Genomic DNA, 12,765 nt, shown 5'->3' with positions numbered 1-12,765 from the left:
TCATAATAAAATCTTGGGATAGAAATTCCATGATGGGCATGAAATAGTTGATGAGGACCACTTGCTTTAAAATAACCCAATAGCGAGGGTGCCTGGCTGGCTCAGTTGGTGGAGCATATGATTCTTGATTTCGGGGTTTGTGAGTTCGAGCCCCATGTTGGGTGTAGAGATGACTTAAAAAGAAAATCTTTAAAAATAATAACCCAATGGGGGTAGGGAAGTGAAATGGAGGGGTTACAGGTGAAACAATCAAGGTCATATGTTGTAGTTGGCTCTATGGGGGTGCATTATTCCCTTCTACTTTGGGGTATATTTGAAATTTTCTATGACAGACTTTTTTTTAAGAGAGTGAGAGTGAGAGAGAACACGCTCATGGGGGGCAGTGGCAGGGGCAGGGACAGGGGCAGAGGGAGAGGGAGAGAGAGAATCTTAAGCAGGCTCATCACTGTGTGGTCAATCTCTTGACTCTGAGATCAAGCCTTGAGCTAAAATCAAGAGTCAGACGCTTAACCAACTGAGCCACCCAGGTGTCCTCGTAATAGACTTTTTAAAATGCTGCATAGTGTTTTTAAGTATCTACATCCAGCAGTTCTCTCTTGAGCTGAGATCTGAAGCTGGGGGAGGCTGGGTGTGGGGATGGGGTGTGGAAATGGGTCTGGAGGGTCTGAATGGCCAAGCAGAGGCCAAAGTGGCTGGAGCATTTGTGCTGTCGAAGGACACAGCTGACCAATGTTGTAAAAATGACCTGGTGTGTGTGTGTGTGGGGGGGGGATGCACTGTGAGTGGCCAGAATGGAAGCAGAGAGCCATGAGGGATGTCACTGCAAGATTCTAGGTAAGAGGGGCACCTGCTCAGTGGTGAGCATCTGCCTTCGGCTCAGGGCGTGATGCTGGTCCATGGATTGAGTCCCACATCGAGCTCCCCTCGGCGAGCTTGCTTCTCCCTCTGCTGTGTCCCTGCCTCTCTCTGTGAATCTCATGAATAAATAAATAAAATCTTAGAAAAAAAAAAAAGATTCCAGGGAAGAGATGATGGGGATGGTAGTCTGCATGGAGTGAGAAGTCCTGACAGAGGGAGGTGGGGGACTTCAGATGTCTTATTTCTGCCCTTAGTTTGGGATAAGGGACAGGGAGGGGTTCTGGCAACAGTGCCGGGGAGATTGTTGGAGGGCCTGTTTGCGGAAATGGGAAGACTGGGGATGAATCAAGTTTTTCCGGAGAAAGTCAAGGGTTGGTTTGCTGAGGCCAGATTCTTAGAAACTATTGCTGGTTCAATCCATGGGATCCTTGAGGGGCTCCTGAAGCTTCCTCTTAATGCCCCATTTTAAAGCCAAATAGGGTCTGCTCAAAGCTCATTAGACCCAAATGTAGACATATTTATCGCCTGGTCTTAAAACCTAACAGTGGGTAAGCCACTAAGCCTCATAATGGTCTTGCTCAAAGTAGCCGTGTAATTCTTTTTTTTTTTTTAATCGTCCTATAATGCTGTCCAAGTTCACAGCCAGTATCAATGGCCTGTGGCTACTGAATGCCAGCAATGTGGTGAGTCTCAACCAAGATGTGCTATAAGTAGAAAACACAGATTTCAAAGACTTAGGAAAACTAGAATGGCAAATATGTTGCAATGATAATATTTGGGTATATCAGGTTAAATACAATATATTATTACAATTAATTTCACCTTTTTGAAAACTTTTTTTTAAATTTTTATTTATTTATGATAGTCACACACAGAGAGAGAGGCAGAGGGAGAAGCAGGCTCCATGCACCAGGAGCCCAACGTGGGACTCGATCCCGGGTCTCCAGGATCGCACCCTGGGCCAAAGGCAGGCGCCAAACCGCTGCGCCACCCAGGGATCCCCTTTTTGAAAACTTAAAAAAAAAAATTTGGCTGGTGGGGATCCCTGGGTGGCTCAGCGGTTCAGCGTCTGCCTTTGGCCCAGGGTGTGATTCTGGAGTCCCAGGATTGAGTTTCTCCTCAGGCTCCCAGCATGGAGCCTGCTTCTCCCTCTGCCTGTGTCTCCGCCTCTCTCCCTCTCTGTGTCTCTCTCTCTCTCTCATGAATAAATAAAATCTTTAAAAAAAAAATGTGGCTGGAGTAAAAATGAAAATTATATATGTGGCTTCCACTGTATTTCTATTTGTAAATACGGCTCTAATTCAACAGAAGTCGGCACATGAGTTCCTGTGTCAGGGGGGCGCTTTCCATGTCTGCCCCACACAGGACCAAACAATCCTGGGTTTTCTAGAAGGTTAAATTGGCCTTCCCAGTCTGAATCCCTATTAGAACTCAGAATGCCTTTGCTTTAGGCCGTCTTAAAAATTAAGTTTTGGTTACTTTACCGGCTCTGGAATTGGGTGCGTGCGGAGGTCAGGAATGAGTTCCCCCCACCTGTCTGTGATAGAGCCTAATTTCAGGACATCCTTTTCCCACCTCCCTACCTCCTCACACACTGACAAACCAGAGTAAACTTCATCTGGCCCCAGGTGGCTCTGGATGAAGGGTGGAAGACGACAGGTGAAAATAAGGTGCAAAGTTGAGGCGGGGAGGGACACCTGGGTGGCTCAGCGGTTGGGCATTGGGCGTCTGCCTTCGGCTTAGGATGTGATCCTGGAGACCCAGATCGAGTCCCACATTGGGATCCCTGCATGGAGCCTGCTTCTCCCTCTGCCTGTGTCTCTGCCTCTCTCTTTCTGTGTCTATCATGAATAAATAAATAAAATCTTTAAGAAAAAAAAAAAGTTGAGGTGGGGAGACACACTTAAACACACTTTTCCTATTCTTGGGACTCTCCATGTCTCTTCACATCCCTCAAAAAGAAGACAAGTTCAAACCCCATTACTAATATATATATATATATTATATATATATAAAGTATTTATCCTTAGGAAGAGTTTCTTCATGTCATGAGTGGGCACCTCCAGTCCTTGCAATGTTTAATGTATCTTTCCATAAAAAGGACTTTTTCCAACTCAAATTCCTATTGTTTGTTGTTTTTAACCGGGCTGCTGTCCGTTCTCTGGGGGCAGACAGCACCCCCAACCCATATTAGGAATGGACTCTCCTGGTTACTAAAACAGCTCTGTGCATGTCCTTCTTCCTAGAACCCAGAATGATTTTCCCAAGCCCCATTCCTGGAAACCCAAATGGACTGTCCATTAAATTTGGAAAGTACGCCCCGCAGCTCTTGTCTTGGTACCCATCCCCCACCCTCACCCCACACTCCTGGGATTCCGAATGGAAGTTCACAGGATCCAGGACACTCCCCTCAAGGCTCATTCCAAGAATACTAGACGTCTCAGATTAGAAAAGTGATGTGGGGTTTAGTTCCTGTAAGTGACAGAAACAGCCGCTTCCAGTTCCCTTTGCCCCAAATTTCTCAATAGCTCGGGGCATCGTAGTTCCTGAGGCTTTGCCTTCCCCCAAAATCAGCGAATCAAAGAAGGTCTCAGGGTGCCAAGGGGTAATGGTTGGACCAAACCAAGCAGATTCATCTATTCCTTCCTTTTAACTAGTGTTCTTCAGTACCAGATCCCATTCTTGCTCAGGAGGAACTCTAAGTTTGGTGGAGGAGAGGTTCACGATTTTGATTTGATATCTGTAGAATGGCGTTATGGTTGCCCCCAAAAGGCATTGTACATTGGAAAGTGGTTAAAAGACAAAATGTAGGTTAAATCCCTGCTCTGTTATCCTGAGAGCTGTGTGACCTTGGGCAAGTCACGCAACCTCTCTGGACCACAGGTTTAAGGTCTGCCTAAATAGGCTTAGATTGAAATTACTGTTTCCTCGGTTCTGAGAACGGAGGTTTCAACATCTTGGCCCCAGACAAGAGAGGGGGAAGGGGACGGGAAGACTTCCTGGAAGAAGATTTAAGGAGTCGGGGGTGGAAGAGAGGAGGGAGAAAGTGGAAACAGGCAGACGCTTGCGCAGTAAACATCTCACATTTTCTTGCCCCTCCCAACCACTTCTCTGCAGCGGGGAATTGCAGGCGACGCTCCACCTATCCAGGGCAAGACGAGTGACAACCCCGTCCCCCTTCCTTCTCTACCTATGATCGCCTTTCTCCCGCCCCCACAACCGCCCAATCGGGGGCGGGAACTGAGGAGGTCTGGCGAATCCGCGACGCCTGCGTGGGCGATCTGCCCGCTCATTGGTCTAGATAAATGCAAGTCCCGCCTCCCAAGCCCCCGCCCCCGCCTTCCTTCTTGTCAATCCCTCCCTTCGCCGGATCCAATCAGCAAGGGACCCGGCCTCACGGAGGGGGCGGTCCCACCACACGTAACCGAACTCCGCCCGTCTCTCGGGCAACGCCCCTTTCCCCCGCCCCCCGCGAACGGAAATAGCGGGCCACTGGGCCAATCGCAGCAGCGTGCCTTTGTCCAGCGACCAATGAGAGAGAGGGCGGGGGGCGGTTGCGTCCGATTCTGAGCGGCAGTAACTCGAGCCAATGGGAGGTTGATAGCTCAGGACGGCGAACGGGAGGGGAGGGGCCGGGGGCGGAGCCGCGGCCTGCCGCCCGCCCGCCCGCCCGCCAGCCCGCCCTCCCCCCTGGCCGGCTCTGCTTCTCGGCGCTGCTTGGGGTCCTTTGCTCCCGGTCCCCGCCTGCCAGCCCCCGCTGCGCTGTGCCCTGCCCGGCCAGGCCTGGAGCCGACACCACCGCCATCATGCCGGCCGTCTCCAAGGGCGATGGGATGCGGGGGCTCGCGGTGTTCATCTCCGACATCCGGAACTGTGAGAGCGCGGCCGGGGGACACTGGAGGGCGGGGGAGCATGGAATTGAGGGGCTCGGGGATTACTGAGGGGCCCGGGGCATTGAAAGCCATCGCGGGCGAAGGGGGGGAGGATAGAGAGGCCCCGGGGGGAACTTTAGGGTGGGAGCAATGGAAGGACTTAGGGTGTCATAGAGTGCCTCTTGAGGTGACGACACGGAGTGGCTAGAGGCGTCCGGGAGGGTGTTAAAGGAAAGGTCCCGGGGCTGGGGACATAAGGGTGTCCCCTGGGAATGCTAGAGAGGCTGGAGGAACCTATCAATGGTGGGGAGAGAGAAATCCTTGATGTCGGTAGAAAGGGAAGGAGGTGCATGGGTGGGGGGTACCCTGTGGAGCGATAGAGTGGGAGAGGGCCCGAGGAGACCGGGAGGACGTAAAACACAGGAAGCATCATGGGGTCTGGCTTTGAGGGCCTAGCTGGGGGGTGTCATAGAAGGGAAGGGGCTAGGTAGGTCACGGAGGCTCCTGGGTGGTGCACAGAGCGAATCTGAGAGTAATAGAAAGTCCCAGGGGGTTGAGGAAGAGAGATGGGAAGGTGGGACTATATAGCAGGACCTTGAAGAGGGAGAGAGGGACTCCAGGATGGAGGGCAATGGAGAGGGGGGCTGAAGGGTCGCTACAGGGAAAGGAGGGGTTGAGGAATATGGAGGAGAGTTGCTGGGGGTGGAGGGTCTTGGGAGAACCCGAGACAGGAAGCTAGGGGCCTGGAACAAAGAAGAAGAGGTTACAAAGTGGGGGCTTGAGGAATGTGCCAGAATGGGGAGAGCCCAGAGCTCAAAAGAAGGGCCCAGGGAGCCTTAGGATTTTGTTGGGAAGAGATCTGGAAAGCTGGGGGTTGGGGGAAGCCTGATCCCAGAGGGAGGTCAGAGGTCAGGGAGCAGGCCAGTCCTGAATCTGGAGCCCTCTCTCATCTGACCACATCAATATGGGGACAGTGAGCAGCAGCAGCAAGAATTGTCGTGACGATGAGAGGCCTGGTGCCAAGTCAGCTTCCCAACTCCTGGGAGTGGGTGTTGGTGTTTGGAGCTGCCAAGAGCTTTGGAGGCTATATCCGCAGGGGCTCTAGGGTCAGCCGGACCTGAGCTTGAGTTTGAGTGCTGTCACTCCCTAGCCATGTGACCTTGAATGGGGGATTTCGCCTTTCTATTTCCTCATCTGTCAGGAGGGACTGCTGATTGCACCTTCCTGATGAGGTTGTTGTGATAAATGCATGTGAGTGAGGCCTTCTGCACATTCCAAACACTGGACAGTCTTGGCTATTGTTTTTGTCATTTGGTGGATCTGACAAGTGGCCTCTGTTAGATGCCTGGAGATTATTTTGGAATTTGGTAGATATGAAAGGACTTAGTACATAGTAGGTGCTCAGCGAAAGAGGGCTGGAAGGTGTTGGGAGTCAGGTGAAGGAGAGATGTTGTGGTTACTATGGTAAGAGGTGAGTGAGAAGGGGCTGCGGGTTAGGTGGGGGGCCATCTATCAGGAGTAGGTGTGCATTGCCCCAGATGCCTACCAGCAATGTGAAGTGATGTGACTCTTGGCGAGTCATTTAACTTCTCTGAGTCCCAGTTTTTTCTTTTTTTTTTTCTTTCTTTCTTTCTTTTTCTTTTTTTTAGACTTATTTATTTTAGAGAGAGACAGAAAGAGAGCACAAGGAGGAGGGGCAGAGAGAGAGGGAAAGAGAGAGACTCTCAAGCAGACACTGCATTGAGCACAGAGCCCAACTCAGGGCTTCATTTCACGACCCTGAGATCACCACCTGAGCCAAAATCAAGAGTCAGCTGCTCAGGCACCTCGAGGCTCCTATTTTCTTATCTGTAAACTTCCTTGATAATATCATCTTGTCTCTGAAGGTTCATTCATTCATTTATTCAACAAATGCTTTTTGATCACTACTTTTTTTTTTTAGATTGTATTTATTTATTCATGAGAGACACAGAGAAAGAGGCAAGGACACAGGCTGAGGGAGAAGCAGGCTCTCTGCTGGGAGTCTGATGCGGGATCACGACTTGAGCCGAAGGCAGATACCCAACCACTGAACCACCCAGGTGCCCCTGATCACTACTTTTTGACACTACACCTGGGACTAGGCTATAACAGCCAACAAGAATCTCTGGCTTGGGAGCACCCAGGCCATGAGGGACATAGAAAATAAACACTGAACTACAATAAATGACACTATGTCAGAAGGTAATGTGAAGGAAAGTCAGGAAGGAAAGATAAGGAAGGACCAGGATTGAGATGGTGCCTGAGTAGGCCTCCCCAAGGGGGTGACATGTGAGTAGACTTTTGAGTGAAGTGAAGGAACAGACCCTGTAGATTTTGGAGGGCAGAGGGGTCCAGGTGGAGGGATGGTGCATTTAGAGGTCCTGGGGTGGCAGTATGCTTGACGTGTGTTCTGGTAAGAGGGAGGGGACTTGTGTGGTTGGAGCTGAGGGGGGAGAGGGCAGGAAATGAGGGCAGAGAGAGGGGACAGGGATTGTGGAGGGCTTTACAGGCCTTAGCACTCTGGCCTTTCTCTGGGTGAAACGAGAGAAGGGTTAGAGCACAGGAGGGGCTTGAGCTGACTGATGTTTTAAAATAATTCCTTTGCTGGCATGAAGAGAACAGACTCAAGAGGTAGTGGTGGAAGCAGGCAGATAATTAGGGGGCTGCTGCAGGCATCCAGGTGAGAGATGGTGTTGGCTTGACTGGGATGAGAAGGGAAGGATGAGAAGTGGTTGGTTTGGGGACAAATTTTGGAGGATTTGCAAGGGAATTGGATGATGGGGGTGGGGAAGGAAAGAGAAAACATGTTGGCTTCACTGCAGGATCCTAGAGGAAGAGAGTCTGACTTGGGGACAATAGAGGTAATTTGGCCAAATGAATTGGAGCTAGAGAGTCAGGGATTCCTCTTATCCTTCGTCTTTTCATCAAATAAACATCAAGTGGCTGATGTTTCAAATGTTATTGAGGGTACAGGGGACACCATGGTGAATAGGACAGATTTATGAAGGAGACAGGTACTACATAAAAACTGTAGCCATCCTTCTCACAAACACTTGTATGCAGATGTTCATAGTAGGGTTACTCACCAGAGCCCCAAAATGGAAGCAAACAACCCAAATGTCCATCATCAGATGAATGGATGTACAAAACGTCATGGTACACCACGCAATGGAATGTTATCAAGTCATTAAAAAAGAATGACACACGCAGGGCGCCTTGGTGGCTCAGTTGAGCATCTGCCTTCAGCTCAGGTCATGATCCTGGGGTCCTGGGACTGGGCTCTGCATCGGGCTCCCTATTCAGCAGGGAGTCTGCTTCTCCCTCAGCTACCCCCCTACTCATGCTCTCTCACTCACTCTCTCTCAAATATGTTAAAAAAAAAAAAAAAAAGAATGACACACACTGTAACGTGGATGAACCCTGAAAACCTTATTCTAAGTGAAAGAAGCCAGACACAGAAGGCCATATGATTTCATTTGTATGAGATGTCCAGAATAGGCAAATCCATAGAGATAGAAAGTAGGTTAGTGGCCACCTAGGGCTAGGTAGGGGGGTGGTGGAATGTGATGTGACTGCCAATGAATGTAGGGTTTCTTTTTGGAGTGATGAGAATGTTCTGGAAGTAGATAGTGGTGATTGTTACACCAGACTATGGATATACCAAAGACCACTGAATTACACACTTTAGAATGGTGGACTTTATGGTATGTGAATTATATCTCAGTTTTTTGGTGTAAGTGGAAAAAAACTTGTAGCCGTCCTAATTCCAGTGAGAGAAGGCCACAGTGTTGAAAGAAATGAAGACTCTGTCTGTTGGCATTGCTCAGACATGGGGCGGAGTTCTCCAGGCCAAGATAGGTGGAGAAGAGTGATGAAGGCAGAGGGACAGCAGTGCAAAGGTCCTGAGGCCCAGCAGAGACTAAGTGGAGGCCTATGTGGCTGGTGTACAAGAGGGATGGGATGGGATGTAGCATTGAGCAGGTGGGCAGAGGCCAGGTTGGTGTTTGTCCTGAGAGCACCAGGGAGAGCTTCAAGTAGGAGCGAGGGAAAAAGCCTGAAGGATGTAGATGAGCCAGCGCTCAGAGATGAGCAAGTGGAGGAAGGGGAGGAGTGTGGAGCCTTCCTGCTGGAAAATCTGAAGGGCATAGTGGAGTTCGGGGGAAGACTCTAGAAGGAGATGAAAGGCAGGCTTTTGAGAAGGAAAGGGCAAATTCTGTAGATAAGAAGGGGAAAGGCTGGGGCGTCTGGGTTGCTCAGTTAGTTAAGCAGCTGCCTTCACCTCAGGTCATGATCCCAGGGTCCTGGGATCAAGCCCCAAGTCAGGCTCTCTGCTAAGTGGAGAGCCTGCTTCTCCCTCTGCCCCTCCCCCTACTCATTCTCTCTGTTGCTCAAATAAATAAATAAAATCTTTAAAAAAGGAGAGAGAAGGGGAAAGGTTTGGGTTGGGCCCAGCCTGAGGGCATGTCCTGTGCTGTCTTGAGCTCGAATCTGCCTCCCAGTCACTTAATCTGACTGGGAGCTTCCAGGGCCCAGGGTTGGGCTGTCTCCTCTTTGGGGTCCCAGCTCCCCCCAGGCCTGAGGAGTTTGCAAGTGATGGAATGGGAAGGGGGGTGCGGACTTGCTACAGTGGCCCGCGTGCCTCCATTAGGGTACATCCTCCAGATTGTGCCCCATTCCTTTCGTGGCTTCTCCCCTAGGCCCTAGAGCACAGGCCTGTTCTGATCCCTCCCTGGGTCCCCAGTTCTGCCTTCTGTGGGACCTGGCCCACGAGAGTCATCAGGAGACATTTGCTAGTTGAATGAATAAATGAATGAATGAATGAATGAATGAACTAGCAGACAAACCAGTCTTTCCTGAGCACCAATTGAGTGCCAGACACTGCTCTAAGTAATGGGACTACAGCAGTGTACAAAAGTCCCCTCTCCATGGTGTTCATATCCTAAGGGGAAATGGATCAGTACGCAAGTAAATATATAGTATTCAGGTATATAGATAGGTGGTGGGTGGGGGGTTGGGAAGAAATAAAGCAGGGAAGGGGTATAGGGACAAAGTTAGGGATAGCGCTCTTATATAAGCTGGTCAGAGTCTCTTGCTGAAAAGGTGACATTGGAGCAAAGAATCAAATTTGGTGGGTGAATTAGGCCTGCATAAATCTGGAGGAGGACATGCTTGGCAGCCTGTGCAAAGGCCCTGAGGCAGGACTGGGCTAGGAGGAATTTAGGGAGGAGGAGGAGCAGGAAGAGGAGGCTGCTGATGGTGGGGAGAGTAGGAGTTGTGGTCAGAGAGGGAACTAATAAATCTGTAGGGCCTGGAGGATGATGGTGAGGACTGTGCTTTTAGTATGGGTCAGATGGGAGCCACGGAGGGATTTGGAGCAGGAAGGGACAGGATCCCTTCAGACTACTGTGGAGAGACCAGAAAGGAGGAGTCTCACTTTGGTGGTTCTCCGACACCAGTGTGCCACCGGGGACCCCCTGCCTGCCTCCAGGCCCTGCCCTTGAAGAAATAGGCTTTAGGTTGTGAGTGTCCGCCAGATGCTGATGACAGATAGCCCCTGGCCTGAGCCTCAGGCTCACCCCCTTTCTGTGGGTCAGTATACTGACTCTAGTATACTAGAGTATACTTGGTCCACTATCTGCATTTAACACCTTTCCTGTGCCAGGACTATTTTGAGCTGTGGGGATGAAGCAGCCCTACTTCCTTGCCTTGACCAGAGGCCGAGGGTCCTCAACAAATCAGCACATACACCTTCTTAGGCTGCTGCTCAGGGATGGTCTTTGCAGCTGCGTTTGTTCGCAGCTGGTTGTTCCAAGAGACTATTTTCTCTCTCGGGTGGTGATGACTCTGATAGCACGAGCACCATCTAACCCAGCAAGCCGGATATAGAAGCTTTAAATGTTCCAGGAGCGCTTTGTGAAGTAAAGTCAGTGAAATTCATTTTATTTTTATTTATTATTATTTTAAAGATTTTATTTGTTTATTCATGAGAGACACAGGCAGAGAGAGAAGCAGGCTTCATGCCGGGAGCCCGATGTGGGACTCGATCACAGGACTCCAGGATCACGCCCTGAGCTGAAGGCAGACACTTAACCGCTGAGCCATCCAAGCATCCCTGAAATTCATTTTAATACATTTTACCTACACCAGTATGTTCATGATAGTATTTGAATGCACAGTTAGTATTTTATTTTATTTTATTTTATTTTATTTTATTTTATTTTATTTTATTTTATTATTTTATTTTAAGATTTTATTTATTTATTCATGAGAGGCACAGAGAGAGAGGCAGAGACACAGGCAGAGGGAGAAGCAGGCTCCCCTCAGGGAGCCCAATGCGGGACTTGATCCCTGAACTCCAGGATCATGCCCTGAGTTGAAAGCAGACCTCAACTGCCGAGCCATCCAGGCATCCCACACAGTATTTTAAAAATGATCCATGAGACAGTTAGTGTTCCTTCTCAATGAGGCCAAATTTTCATTGGCAATACTTGTTCTGTCTTAAAGAAGCCACAAAACTTGAAAAAGCAGATTCACAAAGTAGCTGAGCTGTTCAGAATGTACCTTGCAGTGACTGAATTGAGAATTGCTTTTTGCATTTTAAATCTATGGAAAATAAGAATTTAATCCCTCAGTAGCACCAACTATGTGTCAAGAGCCCGATGGACCCATGTGGCTTGTGGCTCCCGCATTGAGCAGTATAGGGCCAATGTGTTCTGGATGTTTATGGTGGTCCAGAGTTAATATGTATCATCTGTCAGAACTCTCTTTGAGGACCCTGGGTTGTTGGGATTTGTGTGGGAGGCATAGCACAGGGGGTCCTGGTAGAGGGGAACATTTGTTACCTTGTATTGTAAACAGTAGCTGTCTCCCAGTGAGGTACTGGACCCCTTTGCCTGTTACCTCCATTAAGGCATGTCAATCCCTCTGCAGTGGAGGAACCTGGAGTTTTTAGGATGCCTTTTTTTTTTAAGATTTTTTTTTAAATTGGAGTTCAATTTGCCTTTTTTAAGATTTTTATTCATTTATTCATGAGAGACACAAGAGAGAGAGAGGCAGAGATACAGGCAGAGGGAGAAGCAGGCTCCCTGCAGGGAGCCTGATATGGGACTCGACCTGGGACTCCAAGATCATGCCCTGGGCCAAAGAGAGATGTTCAACCCCTGAGCCACCCCAGCGTCCCTTTAGGATGCCTTTGGTGGCAGAGACAGACCCATCTGATGTTGCAGCAAAGGCTTTATCTCTCCCATCCCCGCCCCACTTGCTAGTGAAACCCCCAAGGTAGGGCAGATCTTTGCTCAGCAACCCATTGCCCTAACCTGCAGCAAGCCCTCTATTCCACCCACATGCTCCTCACACCTGGAGCTACCAGCAGAAGAGGGCCCTGCAGCCTCCCATGGCTCCCAGCACCCTGAGAAAACCCAGAAGAGGCTGGGAGGTCAGGCCTTGCCTGCTGCACTAACCTCCAGGCCCTTGCACTGCCTAGAGCACATTTCCTCTTATTTCTGCCACTCCATCTTTTGATCCTCAAATCCCAGGAGCTGTGTACCAGGAAGATTTCCTCCCCTGGGCTGATTCCAGCCTCCCAGCCCCCATCATGTTTGCATGTGTCAAAGTACTCGCTTGTCCCCAGCACCCTCCTTTCCAATCCAGGAGCTCCCCCAGAGTAGGGCTCGTGTGACTCATCTCTGAGCCTGGCCCAAGAAATGGTTGAGGATAAGAAATCCCTTTAAAATGCCCGGACATGGTTTCATGCCTCCTGTGATGGTGAACTCATTCCCCTGCCACTGGCTGGGCCTGAGTGCCAGAAAGTCCTTCCTTCCATTAACCCCGTTCTCTTCCAGCTGTCTTCAGCCCCTTTCTCCCATGTGTTACCCTCAGTAGCATCCATGTGCTATCTCTGGGCACCCAGGCTACTACTTGCCTCTAGATCCCTGCAGAGCCTGTGCCCTCTGCTAGGATGCTTTCCCTCCAAGGCTGCAGACCCTTCTTTCTGGACACTTGATGCTTTCTTCTC

The 12,765-nt window shown here is 49.8% G+C and overlaps 1 protein-coding gene across 2 annotated transcripts in view; it reads left to right on the top strand.

Moving 5' to 3' along the window:
- Nucleotides 1-4,527: 4,527 nt before the first annotated feature.
- Nucleotides 4,528-12,765, top strand: part of AP2A1 (adaptor related protein complex 2 subunit alpha 1) — a 32,513-nt gene continuing 24,275 nt past the window's right edge. For both annotated transcript variants that reach the window (XM_072771017.1, XM_072771012.1), the window contains exon 1: nt 4,528-4,731. In XM_072771017.1, the coding sequence (XP_072627118.1) occupies nt 4,665-4,731 (67 nt within the window). In that variant the 5' untranslated portion in view covers nt 4,528-4,664. The remainder of the gene's footprint in view (nt 4,732-12,765) is intronic.

This window comes from Canis lupus, chromosome 1, assembly GCF_048164855.1.
Source record: "Canis lupus baileyi chromosome 1, mCanLup2.hap1, whole genome shotgun sequence".
NCBI lineage: Eukaryota > Metazoa > Chordata > Mammalia > Carnivora > Canidae > Canis > Canis lupus.
Note: the sequence above shows the minus strand (reverse complement) of the source record. Positions and strands in the feature narration are given on the sequence as shown.